Raw genomic sequence first — 18,700 nt, 5'->3', positions numbered from 1 at the left:
TGAGGTTAGAAGCCCGTCATGACAAAAGAGGTTAAGAAACGCTTTAAAACGCTTTAGTTAGTTTCGTCATTACGACATCAAAATCCCGTCATGATGAAAATCCTAAGACCTAACAAGTGTCACAGAATTAGCAATGAAAACCTAGCATTTCACTATAACAATGCACAGCTGCTGTCTTGATAATGAATAAAGAACAATTTCGTTATGAAGTTGTCATGAAGCAGTTATGACGACTTGTTACGATCTGCACAATTCTGAAGGGTTTCTTTATAACTTCTGCGGCTATGGTATAAATAGAACTTTACGCCCTGTTAAATATATTGGATAATATATTAGAAGTGGAAGAAAGAGATCGAGAGAAGAGAGAGAGAGCGAAAGCACACAATGGACTACATTGTATTGAGTCTTAATTTAATAATAATGAATACAGAGATCTCTATTTATAGAGAGGCAAGTAACCTAATAGATTAAGGAAATGTAAACCTGTAGAATAAGGAAAGGTAAACCTAGTAGAATAAGAAAAGGTAAACCTAGTAGACTAATAATACCTAAAGAAGTAAATAATAAGTAATATTCTTAACATTCCCCCTCAAACTCAATGTGTAAACTTGAGTTTGGATAAACAAAAAGGGAAAGAAAAAGGAATTCGCCGAAAAAGCTGCTTGTGCCGAAATAATTGCCGAAGTAACACCATAAAAGTTGTTAGAGACCGGTGGATTCTGCCTGAATTTGAGTAAAGCATTTAAGCTGGAGCTTGGTTCACTTGGTAGATTCTGCCTGAATTTGACTTGAAAACCATATACTAGTAATGAAGAAGCTTGCCTAGTCGGCTGAGAAAAGCAAGGCCGGTTAAAAGGGGCTTGTTTGGCCCGTAACCCTTGGACCGTCTCGCCTTGTCGGCTGAACGAAAGTCTGACCCATCTAACTAGTAGATCGTCTCGCCTGGTCGGCTGAGATAAGCAGGGCCGGTTGAAGAGGCTAATCATGCCTGAAACCCTTGGACCGTCTCGCCTTGTCGGCTGAACTAAAGTCTGACCCATCTAACTAGTAGACCATCTCGCTTGGTCGGCTGAGCTAAGTAAGGAGAAAAATGGCCGGTTGAAAAGACTAATCATGCCTGAAACCCTTGGACCGTTAAAAGGTCTGACCAAAAAAAATTCTCACTAGTAATGGATCAATGGCCTAGGAGAGGCTGCAGTGATCGGTGATGGCGGCATTTGACAAGACATAAGTGGGCCGGTTGAAAGGGGCTTCTTTGGCCCAAAAACCCATGGACCTGAGGAAAGATTGGTCTGACCTGAGAATGCCTACCGCAAGAAGAATGAACCAGATTGACCTGCACCAAAGAAAAGGCTATGGAACCGAATTGAACAAGCTTGAACCTCATAAAACAAACGCCTAAATTTGGAGAAGAATCTTGTTTTCTGCCATATAGAGATGCCAAAAGCAAAAAAATAGACTACAAATTTGAAATTAGGACAAAAAATTGAGTAGAAAACACCTGGTCAACTTTTTCAGTGGTCAAAGTCAACGGTCAACAATCAAAGTCAATGCTACAAAAGTCAACCATGTCAAGGTGCTGACGTGGCAGATAGGGCTAACGTGGCACAAGGCTGATGTGGCCCATAGAGCTGATGTGGCGCTGATGACGTGGCACTCTGGTGCGATGGCGCGTGCGGTACACGCACGAACGAAGGCGGCGTGGTCTTGGCGCGTGGATCTGACGTGCGGAACTTCTATGGGCGCGTGGAGGCGCGTGCGGCGTCGTATGGAGGATATGGGACTTGTTCTGGAATCACCGAGATGAAAGCTATCGATCGGTGGCCTTGGAGAAGCGATCGGACCACCGTGGCGGCTGGTGGCGGAAGGGCAGTGGCGGAATTGCCAAAAATTTGGACGGCGTGTGAGGGCGCGTGGAAGCTCCGATGGGGCTGTGTGCGGCGGCTCTGGGACGGTTGTCTTCCGGGTTTTCAAGCGGTATAGTGATACACTGAAAACCTCGAGGAGAAGATAGAGAACCGTGAGGAGCAGAGAGAATGATTCGCCGGATAACACTGGCGGCGCCGGAAAACGTCAAAGACGTTTATTGGAGGCCTCAGAAAGGTGGCTCTGATACCATGTTAAATATATTGGATAATATATTAGAAGCGGAAGAAAGAGATCGAGAGAAGAGAGAGAGAGAGAGCGAAAGCACACAATGGACTACATTGTATTGAGTCTTAATTTAATAATAATGAATACAGAGATTTCTATTTATAGAGAGGCAAGTAACCTAATAGATTAAGGAAATGTAAACCTAGTAAAATAAGGAAAGGTAAATCTAGTAGAATAAGAAAAGCTAAACCTAGTAGACTAATAATACCTAAAGAAGTAAATAATAAGTAATATTCTTAACACGCCCATTTGTTGAGATAAGCAAGTGGATTGAGTTTGACCTATAGTAAATTTCTAGAAGTTATTGTTTCTTTGATTCCATGTGGAAATGCGGACTAAGTCTTGAGCCTTCCTTCTCTTGATGTGTTGTGTATTTTACTTCATCTACTCTATTTCCAAGAGAAGATGTGTTGAGGCTTGAGTTCTCATTCACTTGATGTGGTGTTGTTATTTTAACCGCACCATATACTATCTATATCCACCAAAGGTTTGGTGAGAAAATGTACTACAAGAAGACTATTGAGCTAGCTTGGAGGCAAGCGGGAAGCTTGTTGTCTCACAAAGTCAAGAATTTACAAAGGATAGTAGGTATTCCTTGTGTTTATAATCTAGATTTTCTTGTAATAATAATTTCTCGAGTTTGGTTGCTCCGAAGTAGATTTTCTCTTTGATGTGTTCAAAAAGTTTTTTACTTCATCAACAAAATCTTGTCTTATGGATGTCGATTAATTTTGTTATTGTGATGTTTAGGTGGCCTTATGTTTAAATAATTTTAATTTATGATAATTATTGCTTATGTGCTATTATGATACTTTATGATAATTATTGCTTATGTAGGGATAGAACTGTTCCTTGGGTTCCTTCAGCCCCGCATCTCATACCATTATTATTAGGTTACAGCATTGTGGACCGTATTCCTCTACATTAATTTCTTATTCACATTTGATTATTTTACACATTATTATCTTATAATGTTACCAGTACTATGGACTACTGCATCATCTCATGCCATTATCAACCTATTTTCTTATCCACAATTCTTAAACACCTTTTCATAACATGTTTCTTAACACATGTACCTTAAAGCATTTCATCGCTTCAAAACCTTTGTTTTCATAACCATTTTCATCAAGACTAAACTTTTGATTTCATAAACACTTTCATCCCATCTAAACCTTTAGTTTATATGTTTATGAAAAAGAGTTTTACTCCCTTTATTAAGTACTCGTTCTTATATATATATATATATATATATATATATATATTCTCAATATGAGACTCACAAATGCACTCACAACTAGGGACAAAACCAAAAGTTCAATTTTAAGGGGGGTGAATTGTTTAAAAAAAAAAAAACTCTAAACCCCCTGCCAACCCCCCCTTAAATTTGTTCCTGCTCACGACAATTTCTCACTCACTTGTGAGTCTTTTTACATTTTCAAGAATGTTTCGCATCAAGAGTTGTGGATGCAAACACAACTCCAAACCCGACGCATCCAGACACCTGGACACCCGTCCTAAGAAACTAACCATGGCTCTGATACCACTTGTTGGAGAGATAAAGCAATTGGATAGTTTTATCAAGAGTACATTAATATACATAATTAAATACCAATCTAACCCAAAAGCCTAAGCTAATGAGCTTGAGTCTCCTTAAGTACATTAAGTATTATTTTTCTTTATATTTTTTATATATAGGATTCAAGACTCACAAGTGCACTCAAATATATATATTGGAATGGTAGTGGGCTTCGCACAATAGGCCTAAAGAGAGCATAGGCTCCAGAGAGTCCAAGGGCCCACAAAAGAGAGGACCACAACAAAATCTACAAAGATCGTGCAGTTAAACCAACTACACGTGTCAAACAGATGATCAAACAACCTCGATTGTCCATTCTATCAAACAACCTCGATCTTATCAAATAAACTCAAATACAGTCAAAACTGCCAGGGAGCCTTTCCAGAGGTGGTTACGGAGGAAATCTGCCTAGTCAACAAACTCCATATTTTGGGAATCTGAGAGTCCCTCTAGAACTTGCATACACAGCCACTCTATAAAAGGAACGTACTACCAACTTATCAAAACACACCATGGAATCTCTATATACTCTCATCTTGATATTTAACCTCTCCATAAATTTTAATTTAGGCATCCAAGGTGAAACGGCGGTCACACCCCCCACTTCGCGACCCACCCCTCGCAAAAGTAACAATGCCTCCATGCCGACCATGGGTCACCATGGCTAGTGCCTAGTGGGAGGAAAGTTGGCCATTTTTTTTTTTTTTTCTTTTTGTATAATTTTTTAGTAACAGGGGTATAATAGTAATTTACTGCACTAAATCAATCTGATAATTATTGATGTTGCAAGTATGAGATGGTGTGGTGTACACGTGGCACAATCTTATAAGAGATGGTGTGTCTATTTGCCCATGTGGCAATATGACCGTTATTTTTTAGAAGAAAAATTGACAAAGTAGTAATTTGATAAAGAAAAATTATTGGTATCAATATTTTTTCTACATTTTTATCATTTATAAATCAATTATTAAATTTGTAAATTTATGTGAATTGCACATAAATTAATGATGAATCTCACAAATCTAAATCTATTAAATTCTCGTGAAGTAAAATTGTCACTTTTTAAAGGAAAATTTGCTAACAGTTCATGGAGTTTGACTTTTTGACAAATAATTCCTGAGTTTTGAAAAGTGACAACTAGAAAACTTAGGTGCTCCTACGTGTCTATGAAAATACAAATTTACTTAAAAAATAAATAGAAAAAGTAGTTTTCTTTGGCTAGCCTAGGGGTGGCCACCCGCATTTGAATCCTCTCCAGTCCATTTGGACCGGAGGGGAGGGGATCCCAGTCCGTGGTGACCCCCACATGGCCAACCTTTTTTTTCCTATTTTCTCACTTTTTCATTTATTTTTAATGCTTGATTATTTTCTTTTTCTTTTTCAATTATTTGTCATGTAAGAGTAACACAAGGAATGGTGTCACTTTTGAAAACTCAATGAGCAATGTCAAAGGGTCAAACGACTCAAACCCAAAAGACTGATTTAGCAATTTGTCCTTTTCTAAAACCCAGATGGTTTTTTTGATAAAACTAAATAATCTTTAACTAAAGCTCCCAATAACAAATAAGAAAAGGAAATCCCTGAACCACCTCCAACCACAAAGGATATTCACCTACAAATTCTTTCTCCAAATAATTCATAATAAACATCTAAAATTAATAGATACAAAGTTGGTATATTGGTTCCATTGAAGTTCAGTGCAGTACTTAAAAATTTGAAGTTTATATTCCCCCCAACCAGTTTATTGTATCACATCTTTCCAAACCTCTGTCCACAAACACTTCTTTTTTGTTTTGGTCAATCAATGTCTTAGTAAACAAGAAATATACCATTTAATTTAATGTAAATGAGCCTAATTTCAACCACAGAATGCTAAACTAGTTCCAATAGTATCTGCTAGATGTTGCAGGATTTGATGCCTTAAACTACTGCCTACATTAGTTTCACATTTAACTACTTGGCTTGAATCAAACCAAGGGTTTTCTATAAAATTACACATGCAACCTTCTGCTTCTCTAATTTCACAATCAGACCTACAGGCTACTGAGATTAAGAGGTCAGAGAAAAGGATTCAACAACATATTTAACGGCATCTTGGATTCCAAAGCATATACACTCAAAAAGGTGAAAGATTGTCTATAAAACTAGTTAGATGGACTCTATTTGCGAGCAAAATTACCCATCCTCATCATTGTAACCAAAGGGTGCCTTCCAGTTCCTTCTTGTTACCTCCAAATTCTGACCTTCACCCTCTGGATTCCGCTTTCTTGAGCTGGACTCAAAGGGTTCATGTGCAGCCTTCCTAGGGAAAAAACAGAACTCCATATTTGTCTGTGGAGACAAATCAGTGAACTTGCCACCATCTTGACAACTGGTTGAACCGTCATCCCTTTCGCAAGCCGAACTCTTTTCGATTCTGATACATGAGTGCGAAAATAAGCCCAACCTCAAGGACAAATCACATTCCCTCTCCTGTGGCTTCTCCTGGAAGTCCAAAACATCGGCTTGGGTGAATCTATTCAAAGCATTTTCAGTGTTCTTACAGGAGAAAAGGTTCTGCACGACACCCATTTCAGCAGGCTCACCAGTTGCAGTAATGACTGGTTTGCCAACGTATACAGTTTTAGAATGTGGCTCTTCTGGGATCCGGGAGCCTGCTGTTTGATACTGAGTTCCATAATACAACGGATACACTGTACCCAAGTTTAGTGGAGTGCTCCTTTCCACTGTCATCAACTGGTTCCGGCCGGCAAGACCATTCTCTAGCGAGAGAGGGTAATTGCGGCCGACGGTGAGGCTAGTATTTAAGTTCACATGACCTCTAGATTCTGAAACCAAACGAGCAGGATTCACTGTATTGGCTCTTGCAAAGTCTAACTGATTGACGGCGTGCACTGGTGACAATTGAGGGCGTTGTTGTTCGTGAGTAGTTTTATCCAAAATTCGAGCAGGTGCAGAAGTGGGTTCTTGTACTCTCGGGGTGAGATAACTCCTGGGGTTACTGTGCCGTTGGCTTCTCGAAGCCCTCACCGGACAGCAACCCAGATTAAGGGCAGCTGAAGAACAAAGGGAAAAGAGGGAAATACATATTACAAACTCAAGCTTGTACATTTTTGAATTTCTCATCGCAAATAAATTCAGATTGAGCTAATATACTTCCACGCATCATTACAAAATTGGTTCCAGAATACTATGAGAGAGATCAATAAAGTAGTACCTTCAACACATGGAGGCAAAAGCTCGCCGGTTTCCGTGTTCTCGTCTCTCCGAATGATTGTGTTAATGGCATCATTTACTCTGTCCCATAGCGTTTCAGGATTCATGTACTCGGCCTAGACAATGAAACTATGCAACATCAGTAGAAAGAACAAAAATGTAGAGTTCCACGCACACCCACAAGCACACAAAAAAGATCCATTGATCTCTAAGCAAAATGAAGTAGAGAGACCTCAGAATTTGCTTTGGAATACATGATTTCCTCTGCTTTCAGAACAACAATAGGGAGCTTCTCTTGCCATTCTTTGTTCTTTTTAGTTGCAGCACTGTGAGACTCACTGACGACCCTAATCAAACACATGGTAGGCACCCAGTTAAATTCACAAACAGAGGGCCAAGAGCGAGAGAATAGCGAGAATAGAGAAGACCCAGAACCTGAAAATCTGTTGAATAATGGATCCTCTCATGGGTTGGTGTCTATCGCTGTGCCAAGCTCTCTTAACGCACTCATAAGGTCTAGGGCCCGGCCTTGGCATCTTCAACAGCAGCTAAACTTAGTCTGAGTACAACAATATGGTAGAGAAAGAAGGATATTTGACGCTTTTATTGCAGGGAAGAAGGTAGGGGCTCTACATGGGGGATTGCCGGGTTACTTATGGTTTTGTTCTCTCTGCACACGTTCATTTGCCAATTTTGCAATGGGACAGTTCTGCTGGGCAAGACGCATGAGAGAGAGAGAAATAGAAGTTTCCCCTTCCCCTTGTCTTCTCCAATAATTAAGAAAGGTTACCATAGTTTGATGTTCAATCTTTTCTGATGTGTATTGAGGGGTCACCTCTTGGGAAAAGGAGAGTTGAGTTGGGCATCTAAAAGTGCCAGGCTATGTCCATCAAAATCTACACGAGCTTTGTTTTTCTTTTCTCTGTACCCATGCCTTGAAAAAGGCCCATCAGCCAGCAGGTAAGAATGATGTTTACGCGTTCAATTCCAATCGTATTGGCAAATTGTACCTTTTAATTTTAATCTGTTAATTTCGTGTTAAGTTTATATTGAATCTATAAATTGTGTAAAAAACTATCAATTATCATGTTGCGTATAGGGTTAAGATCGTATAAGATTATATAGCTCAACCCTAATTCGACAAGTCAAACTTATAACCTGTTACCATATCTCTTAGTTACATGCATCATTTACCCATGTCTTACATTTTTACAAACTTTTTACTGTGATATGGAAAGAGATTACTTAAAGACCCAATTTGTATCTTATTGAGATGCTTTTTCTTTACCTAAAAGGGGAAGAAGGCTGGAGTAGAATGTGCAATATATATATATATAATTCTATCGATATTTTTTTTTTTTTTTTTGCTGTGAGTGGATTCTTCGGTGAAACAAATAGGGATATCTTTTTCCAGCCCCACTATGTGTGCAGATGGCCTAACACTGCCTTTAATACGACGCTGACAATGCACAGGCCTTCTCCACTCATTCATGTCACGTCCACTCTTGACAAATGCTGTACCCAATTTAGCCCTCAACCTTTTCCTACAATGGTTACCATTACGACATAGATGTGCATGCGTTTATGAGATTTGTTTTTTACATTAATAAAATAAAAAAAATAAAAATAGTAGTTAATATAATTGGACTTAAGTTCATTACTTAAAATTTTAGACTGAAAGTAGTGTTCTAATATGTATATTAATTTTTTTTGATTTGACTAACTTGGTGTTTATCTCTCCCAACGATCTTTAATTTAACACTCTAATGGTGAGAGAACTGAAAACTAACGAGAGCCACCAAATCAGCTACAAATTATTAAGGAAATTTGTTAAGTGGTTGGGTATGTATTAAGTTGAGAGTTTGACTCTCAAAATAGAAATCTTCAATCATATTAGTATTAACTGCCTTGAGTTTCACCGATGTCTTGATGGGGCTGATTGAGACTATGGTTCAGTCATACTTGAAGAAGCGAATGTGATTCTCACTGTTTAAGCCTCTTCTGTATAGCTCTGAATGGGCAAGTATTCCAGTCATACCCAAATAAAATAGTAGAATAGCTATATATGGTCTCTCCCACTTAAATGTTTTTTACATTTAGCTTATTTTAAAGGTGATTTGATCAAGAGAGTCCGGCTCTAGGGATATGGATCCTTTCACTCTATAAATACGGCTAACATTGACAAATTAAGATTCACTATGGACAAGTAATATGAAAGATCTCTTACGGAAACTCAAATGCCCGGTTAGGTGACCAACACCCAAATTACTAACAATTTAAGCAACTCTACAATATTACATGGATTGCTCAATCCTACCACAAGCATTAATCATGTTGAGGATCCAAATCCATAACTCTATCTACCAATTTGTTTTCTTATATTTCGTTGTCTTTGTAAGCTGGGGTTAAGCAAGAAATGCAAGTAGAAAGCAACCTCCCCCTCACATCAACATCATTTAGCTTCATTGAAAAAAAGAGGAAAGATTCTCATGCCAATTAGCTTCATCCAAAAAGTATAAATTCCTGTACCAATACGAGTTATCAAAGTTTTTTGTTTTTGTTGGTTTGCATTAAAAGGACTTGTTGTACTTATCATGAAGTTGGTTTTCATTTAGTTTTCACCATTGTAAGAGTATTTCTCAATGTGTTGCTTGTAAAGGATTACCATAAGGAGCTTGTTGCAGTACTAAGGTATATTTGATAAAAGGCTCAAGATTCTATGGGGTGGGATTTCGCTATCCAATGTCCTATTTGTTTTGGAGTGCCTACAAGGTTTGCTAGGGGAATAAAAGAGTTACTGCCCCCTCCATTTTATGTGGCAGTAAATAAGGCCTTAATTTGTAAGGTATTTTGAAGGATAACAAGGGTTGAGATGAGTCCTCAAATTACGTAATTTATGCCTTTTTTAAGTATTGAAAAGCTTGAAAAATACCACGTATTAAAAAAGTGACATGCTGTCGAAGTAACCAAAAAGAATTTTCTTCCCAAAAGGCTCTCTCTTCACTTTTATAGGGACGTCTCCTATTAATAAAATCAAAAGATAATTTTTGAGACAAAGCTTTTTTACAACATAAAGAGCAAGAACTTGGTGAAAATATATTCAATTCTCAACTGTAGTATACCAAATTTTAATAAGTGGCATTTTTCAAGTATTTCAATCCCTAACAATGACCAAAAGTGCGTAATTTGAGAATCTACAATTTTAAAGAAATTGTAGGGGATCTTAATCCGGAGATCCATTGTCTCTTTATCTATTTGTTTTAACAACACAAGTCTTGACAAGTTTATTGGATGAGGCTGCACTAGATAAGAAAATGTTTGCTTTTCATCTTACATGAAAATTGAATTTTACAATGTTATTTTTTTTATGTTAGGATATATGTTACCTTATAGAATAATTACCTTTTACGGAAGAGAAACGCTAGACTTACAAAAAGTTTTGCAAAAAAAACTTTTATTAAGTGACGTGACACAACATGATTGAATTTCTCAAAATTTGTATTTATCTTATTCTCAATCATATTGTACCACATCACTTTATAAAAGTTTATAAGCCTAGCATTTCTCGAGAAGAGAATTGATTGTAATTGATAATAATAAAATTTTATTTTATTTGATTACCATACTTATTTTTATTTTCTCATCTACTGTTGTAATATTTTTTTTATTTACGTGTAATTGAATAATGAAAAAGTATGTAGAAAATTATCTTCAAACCTTGTGTTTGTCAAAAGGTTTAGATTCTCTTAGAACCTAACAATCTATCCCGTTACATGTTTAACAAACTTTGCATTGCTAATGATCTCCTTATCTTCTCAGCTGGTAATTTGAGGACTGCAGAATCTATCAAATCTGTTTTGAATGAATTTGCTTGCTTGTTGGGTCTTTCTACTGATCCCAGTAAGAGCTTTCTATATTAAAAATTCAGAATGTTAACTTGATATGAATATTAATTAATATCATATGGAGTCCATGTATGAAGTGAAAAAAAAAATGGCAAAAAAGAAAGCATTCATTCCCCTTCTATATCTTGCATATATAGGATTTTTTTCCCATGTATATCTCTCTCATTTACTAAAAGATTGATTCAGTATAATCCGCCTTACCCTTCTTTGGTCCAGTAGTGGTGGATGGAGTAAAGCCAACAACATACTTTTAAGTTGAAGATACATAGCAGGGTAGAGATAGGATTGAGCACTTTTTCAACAGCTTAATAATCAACAGAAAGGGTCTTCACCTAACTTTGATGCTAAATGATACACTTCTTCTATTGCCATTGGACAAGCCGAAGAAACTACTACATCCCGATCACACTCATAAGGAGAGTCGCTTTGAGGTTTCCTATAAAATGAGGCATGGAACGGAACTATAAAGAAGTTCCTAGAGTTAGGAAGGAAACTTCGAGCTCATATTCATCATGGGTTGAGAACAAGAATTGAACTCTGTGAGATCTAAACTCCCGTTGTTTCTCAATAGCTCAATGGTAGATCAATCGGCTATTACCAAGGGCCGGCTAGACCACTAGGCGAGTGAGGCACTTGCCTAGGCCCCCGGATTAATAAGGCCCAAAATAATAATAATAATAATTTAATAATTTTTTTTTTTTTTTTTTTGTAATTTAAGGCCCTTTTTTTTAATTATGCCTAATTTTTTTTTTTTAATAAAAACTTAAGGCCTCTAATCATGATAAGTAAGTAATTTAAAAAATGCCTCAATTTAATAAGACTCCAATATAATAAGCTCATGGTAAATAAGATCAATTAACCAAGAAAAGCAAATATCCTTATATTTAAAAAGAGTTTATCTACCTATGCATCCGAAATTATTTGATATTGAAAGATTATTTTAACCCTACCTAACCATCCAATTTCTTTCCTTTTTTTTTTTTTTCTCTTTTTTTCTTTCTCTCTTTTCTTCTCCACTGCCGCCAGCCTCCCCTCTTATTTATTTATTTATTTTTTTCTCTTTCCTTAGTCTCACTCAAAGCAGAACGTGATGGAGAGAGATTAAGCGAGAGAGAGAGAGAGAGAGAGAGAGAGACATGTGTATCAATGAGATAAGGATTAATAAAAAAATAATAATAATTAAAAAAAAAATTTGATTTTTTTTTTTTTTTGGTAATGTTTATTTCTGTATTTGATTTTTCTTGTGGGTTTTGTATGAGTTTTTGTCAATTTTTTTGTGAGTTTTGTTTGAAACAGGTGTATCAAAGTTTATTTCTATGCTTGATTTTTCTTGTGGGTTTTGTATGAGCTTTTGTCAATTTTTTTGTGAGTTTTGTTTGAAACAGGTGTATCAAAGAGGTAAGGATTCATAAAAAAAATAAAAATAAAAATTGATTTTTTTATTGTTGTTTTTATTTTTGTAAGGATTAATAAAAATGAGATCTCTAAATATAATAATAATATTAAAATAAATATTATTTAGTTAATATATAAATATTAAAAAAAAAAAAAAGGTTCAATTTAAAAGTTTCGCCTAAGGCCCCAGAAAACATTGAGCCGGCCCTACTGTTAAGTGACTAGTCGTATGTTATGAGATGTCCCTTCTAGTCTATGGAAAGTTAAAAATAAAAAATAATAATAATAATAATAAAATCATATGATAATCCAAAAATTGCAATAGAATAGAAAAAAAAGGGAAGTTTGTGATGATTTTTAAATATTTGTACCAAGTAATCTAATATCCTTATGCATAAAGATAATTAATTCAGTCGTTGTGGTCAAACTCTATTACGAATTTCTGACACATCTACCATTTGGCCCTCTTATCTCTTCCTTCTCGGAGCTTGGATTATAGAAATCCAAGTGCCTTATTCTCCCAACAATGAAAGATGTTCCAAAAGATGTTCTTTACTAGAGATGTTCCAAAAACAGTAATTCCAAGTGCATTATTCTGCCATCTTTACTTTGTTCACCCAGGAATGAAATGCTTTTAAGGTTCTTTGTAGTATCCAGTGCCATATTTGATCAAAACGACTAAATTGGACAAATTTTCTTTTGTCTGTACATTCTTTTTATGCAGCCTAGAATGATACAGAAAAAAGCAGAGGAGATTCTTGTGGGAGATGAAGCAGGCTAGGCTACAAGAACACTAGAACAGTGTGTGTGAGTTGGCAAAACATTGAGATGGTATTGTCCCCCTTCCAACCAACATTGTTTTTAGTATTCTAAGTCACTGACACGACCTCATCAACAAATCTCTTGTGCCCTCATCTGCCTTTTTCACTCAGATACGTGTTTCATAATTCTGGATTTCTTATATTATCTTTCTCTTCTTCTCTGGACAATGTGCAGCTGTCGTTTGGCGACTGGAGTGGGGGCACAAAATCAAGGTGATGGGAAATGTTTGATTAAATCATATCATATCCAGAGGCTTCTTAACCTATGTGGCTGCTGGCCTGCAGTGGATCTCCTTGGCAATGCAGTGCAAAAACAGAGTAACTAAACCCCTATCAGGACGGTCTGAACTGGCAGCCTTAAATCTCTTTTTTGGACTAAGAGAATGTTTAAGATTAGGGTAAAAAGCTTAAAAAGTACTTTTATTACATTAAAAATAATACACAGCAAAAATAAGTTATTTTTAGAGCATGTTTAAGATTATTTTGAAAAGTGCCAGGCCTTATTTGGATGGGCCAAATTTCATTCTTGTTTTGAATTTTTTAATAAACCGATGCATGTGTTGTGTGATTTTTAGAACATTGGGCAAAATTTTGAGTTTGTGAATTTGTGCTAAATCTGTTTACAAAATCAAAAAATATGAATTTGAAAACAAAACAAAACAAAAAACATGCCAAGCCAAACAAGGCCAGAGCTTTTAAACTTTAAAGTCAAAAATAGCTTTTTAGAAGAAAAAAAAAACTTCAATTTTTAGTTTTTCTCAAAAGTGAGTTTTGACCATTTTTAGAGTAAAAAGTCAAATAGATATTTTTGAAATTTGTTAACGAACATGACAGTTTTTTGTTTGGCACAACTTTTTAAGTATTAAAAGTATTTTTTAGCTTTTCTAATGCAATATCAAATAGGCTCATAGAGCATGTTTAAGATTGTGTTTGAATAAAGTTTTTAAGTCAAAAAAACTTTTTTTTTTTGCAAAAGCAAAAATGAGTTATTTTTAGAACATGTTTGAGATTACTTTGGAAAGTAAAGCTTTTAAAGCCAAACAAATCTTGGCCATTTTTATAGTAAAAAAAAAATCAAATAAATACTTTTAAAATTTTTTATCAAACATGACAATTTCTTGTTAAGCACAATTTTCTAGGTATTAAAAGTACTTCTTAGCTTCGCTAACGCTAACTCAAATAGACTCTTAATAAAAAAACTCAAAAAGTATTTATTTAATTTTTTTTTGCTCTGAAAAAGTATTTCATTTTACCTTCATTTTATTGGATTAATGTGACAGTGTCCATCAGCCCTTGTAAAAAAAAAAAAAAAAATATCAAGGACTAATGAGTACTATCAAATCAGCCCAATAAAGCAACACTATATACTACATTCTCATCATACCTCAATCTCATTAGACTAATGTGACAATACCCAAAATTTGAAAACTAACAAGCAAGGTCACATATGTCCGATGAGATGAAGGATTGAATAATATTCCCACAATTAAGTAAGATTAAACAAATATTGTACCATCGCTCTCTTTCGTGTCTGCAAGACAACAACAAATCACCTAATACACAACAACAAAACATAGGTGACTCAACAAATTGTCCAAATTATCAACATGGAAAAACACAAAATACTCAGGAGGAAGAATCCTCTAAGGTATGTCCTGTCTCGTCTGCTTCCTCATAAGCATCATCACCGTACATTTGATCAAGAATAAGCACCAATCCCATTGCCAGAGCACTATCAAACCCAGGCTTGAGAAGCAGCAGGAAAACATCCTTCCCAAGCATTACATTGGTTGAAGGGTCCAGCTTTCTTTTGATCTCAGCCACAGGTTCCCTTGATGACTTCTCCAGAGAGGTTTTGTGTATTGTACAGCATCGATGGGGAAAAGAGCCTTCTATTTGGTACTCCTCATTAGGATCACCGAAAACCTCTACCACCAGGCTCGACCGTCGGATGATGGATGATCTACATACACTGAAAATTGGGTCCTGATGCTCTCCTTTCTCCCCTACGTATCCTTCCCACCTTTGGTGAAGACTTGGTTTCTATTACATAACACACCCTCTCATTCATTATGCAACTGCTTCTACTCACAAAGATATATATATATATACAAATCGAGCCCGAAAAAAGAATCGAAAAAACCCTACTCTTTTAAAAAAGTTGATCGAAAGACTGATGGATACTATATATACAGGAATCAAGCCCGAAAAAGAAATCGAAAATACTCTACTCTTTTAAGAAAGCAGATCGAAAGACTGATGGATACTATCATGTCATATCAGTGTTAACAATGTGAAATGCAAGAAAATAGTAAGTAGTATATAACATTACTCTTACTCTTTCGAAAAAACTTCTCTCCGAGCTTGAAAAATTAAAAATTTGTCCATGAGTTTCCCATGTTTAAAAATTGTTTCATATATTAAAAAACAAGTCATTCTCCAAGTTCTAGTCAATTTAGAAATATTCAATCAGTTAGTTTTCCTATTCGAATCGCTAACAAAGTATCGGTCACATCAATTAGTTTTTTTGTTTGAATTGCTAACAAAGTATTGGTCACATCAACCAATCGCCAAATCACCTACAACCGCATAAATTAAAATTACCCAAAAAGAAAAATTAAATAAATAAATCTAAACACCTCCTCCATAGGGTGGAGGCCGGCCTTGTCAACCTACCGCCAAGTCACCCACAGCCACATAAAAAGGGACGTACACATCATGCCCATAAATTTCAATATTCATACCTTTTTAAAAAATAAAATTACAAAAAAAATAAAATAAAATTTACACAATCCCTCCCTCTAAAGGGCAGAGGCCAAGAAGCGATTGCTTTTATTTTATTTTTAAAATATTTTTCTTTATTTATTTTTGTAATTTTATTATTTTTAAAGATACAATGAAATTTCTCATGACTAAAACCTAGAGACTGATTCCACATCTTTATTATAATTTTTGTTCCCCTTATCAAAATATACTTTTAGTGCAAAATTCTCCAAAAGTCGTTTTTTGTTTTGGCCCTCAGTCACAGTTCATTGAAGGCCAAAATCTATTTTTTTCCCTCTGTCCAAACAGTACTTAACCATGTGATATCTACTTTTTGACAGTTTTGTACATCTATTTTCCATGTCAAATTCACAAAGGTTAAGGTCCTTTGAGTAATTAAAACCCATATCCATTACCCTTTTTGTTAATTACTGTTTTATTTTTTTTTATTTTTTTTGTGTAATATTTTTATATTTTTTAAGTAATTAATTAGAAATTAAACCACTTACGTCACTTTCAAAGAAGCTGAGAAAAGGGGGGAAAAAGAGAGCTAACCTTTCGAAGAAGGGTGAGGAGGCATTTTCCGGCGGCGTCCATGAGAACGAGTTCATCTTTGGGTTTTGAATCGGGGCCGTAGGAATCGAACCGGAACAGAATCTCTCCATGGGGATCGTAGGCGATGAAGCCGTCGCCGGGGAAGAAGACGGAGGTCTTGCGGACGGTGAGATGGGTCTCTTCATGGAAGCAGAATTTGTTCTCACCGTCCACAGTCACAGCCTTGTTCATGTTCATCAGCTAAGACGACACCAGCATAAGAGAATCGGTAGAAATGGGAAGAAATAGGCGGAATTCAAAGTGGGCATCGGATAATTTATTGAAGTTGTGGCCCTTTTTCTGTGGTGGCTGAGTCTTTTCCGAGAGATGCTGCAAGTTGCTACAGTTGAGAGCGAAGAAAATGATAAAATCTTTTCATTTTTTATTAACATATTAATGCAGTATGTGCGGTGGTAGCTGTAGGCATTTTGTGAGTGGCAGGTTATGGTGACCTGTATGGGTCGGTGTGGAAAATTAGTTGGATTTGATGCCTTTTATAGGTCGGAGAAGTAATTTTAGAAATTATATTCTTATAGCATAAAGTTTGTGTAATAATCACAATTAACTTTTGAATTAATTATTAAAAAAAATTAAAAATTCAAAGTTTGGTGGGGACTTGTATAATCGGAGTTTGTTATTTTTCTTCATTAACTTTTGATCGGATTTTGACGATGTCTCTTCTGCTTTAACCTCTTTTCAATGGATATTATTTTCTTATGGGGGTTCGGGAATTGCCGAGGGACATGTCAAGGTTTATGCCCCTTCTAGTGCACCTTTTGCTTCAGCTACCACTTTATGCGGCCTTTAAAGAGAGGACGTGTTTTTTTTTTTTTTTTGGCATATTTTTTACTATTTTATTGTATTTTCTTCATTGTAAAATTTAGTTTGGATATATTGTTGGAGAGTCACCAATTTTTCGGTATATTCTTTTTCTAATTTACTTAAAAAAAAAAAAAAAGAAGCAGTGTTATATATTCATAAAGTTCCTCACAATTTTCTTTTAAGTAATATTTTACATACTTTCACTTTTTTATACATATTTCTCCACACCCATAGGTACCTTTTTAAACCATCATTGGATTAAAAGTTGTTGTGTATATCAAGCCACAGTGGGCCTGTGCACTATTCCTTTTTAGTTTTGGTTGGGTTTTATAAGTCGGCAAACTAGATTTTCTATTCTCTATGTAGGAGAGGAAAAAACACCCTACTGACTCCTTTTACTAGTCAAGTTGGGAGTTTGGCTTTTAGCCAATTTGTTGTCTCTATGAAAGGACATAGATTCAACCTTTGAACAGTGAAGAAAAATATGTGTAAAGCCACGGCTACTGCACAACAAAAGAAAGAGAGGCTGTGTGATCTCACTTAGTATTGTCAGGGTGTTTGTGCCGCACGGGCACTTGGTGAAAAATAAAGGTGTTTTTTTTTTTTTTTTTTTTTTTGTGTAAAAGTGGAATTTTAGTGTATTGAAGCTTTGCGCTTTGAGTAGTTATTTCTTTATTATCTTTTGTGCTCCATCTTTTGATAGAAAATTTTTTCAGGATTGTCTCCGCCAGTGGATGTAGCCTTATTAAGCCAAATCACTTAAATCTTAATGTCTTATGTGATTAATTTATTTTCTACTTCATTAGGGTCCTGAATTTAATTTCGTGTACAACAAATGGTATCAGAGTATGAGTTCTTTATTTTGTGGGATGACTACTGCAAAATGTGAAGTACAAAATTTTGATGGTCATAATAGTTTCAGTCTTTTTGCATATCAAGATGTGTGCTTTGTTGCGACAACAAGGTTTGGCGAAGATTTTGGATGGCAAGGTACCATCGTCAAAGGAGGAGCGCTTCATGTCGCATCTACATTATTCTAGTGTGTTTGGAAGCATGCATTCATTCATATATTTCGCATGCATTTAGTGTTATTAGTCAGGTTCACTGGCAACAAATGAAATTGATACTCCGTTATTTACAAGGCCTTATAGATGTTGGTTTAGTCTTTGATAGAGACAGTGGTATCGGTTCGAGTGTCATTAGGTACAGAGACGGAGGGAGGGGGGGACCGGGGTAGGCCATGGTCCCCCCCCCCAAATAAGGAAGAAAAAAATTTTATAAGTTAAAATAAAAAAAAGAAAAAAAAAGTAAAGTAATGTTTTAAGTTTAGTCATTTGGCCTCCTCCAAAAAAAAATAATAATAATAATTGGCCCTATTTTTAGATTTTTTGGCCATATCCAGTAAAATTTTTTGGCCCTATTCGTAATTTTTTTGGGCCATACCCATTAAG

At 35.7% G+C, this 18,700-nt stretch overlaps 2 protein-coding genes across 3 annotated transcripts; both read right to left on the bottom strand.

Annotated features, from left to right (window-relative positions):
• Positions 1–5,790: 5,790 nt before the first annotated feature.
• LOC132165641 (uncharacterized) lies at positions 5,791–7,832 on the bottom strand. Of its 2 annotated transcripts, none has more exons than XM_059576286.1 (4): positions 7,385–7,832; positions 7,182–7,296; positions 6,951–7,065; positions 5,791–6,789 (listed from the first exon to the last, which is right to left on the bottom strand). In XM_059576286.1, the coding sequence occupies exons 1-4, from the start codon at positions 7,483–7,485 to the stop codon at positions 5,909–5,911; spliced, it is 1,212 nt and encodes a 403-aa protein (XP_059432269.1). In that variant the 5' UTR covers positions 7,486–7,832; the 3' UTR covers positions 5,791–5,908. The 2 variants fall into 2 exon arrangements, with proteins under 2 accessions (XP_059432269.1, XP_059432270.1); XM_059576287.1 differs by having other exon boundaries at positions 7,182–7,287.
• A 6,729-nt stretch (positions 7,833–14,561) lies between these two features.
• LOC132166049 (protein LURP-one-related 5-like) lies at positions 14,562–16,807 on the bottom strand. Its single transcript, XM_059576797.1, has 2 exons — positions 16,389–16,807; positions 14,562–15,113 (listed from the first exon to the last, which is right to left on the bottom strand). Exons 1-2 carry the CDS (start codon positions 16,623–16,625, stop codon positions 14,697–14,699), a joined length of 654 nt encoding a protein of 217 aa, XP_059432780.1. The 5' UTR covers positions 16,626–16,807; the 3' UTR covers positions 14,562–14,696.
• Positions 16,808–18,700: the final 1,893 nt, after the last annotated feature.

This window comes from Corylus avellana, chromosome ca11, assembly GCF_901000735.1.
Source record: "Corylus avellana chromosome ca11, CavTom2PMs-1.0".
In the NCBI taxonomy this organism is placed as follows: Eukaryota; Viridiplantae; Streptophyta; class Magnoliopsida; order Fagales; family Betulaceae; genus Corylus; species Corylus avellana.
The sequence above is the reverse complement of the archived record's forward strand: the minus strand, read 5'-3'. Positions and strand labels throughout refer to the sequence as shown.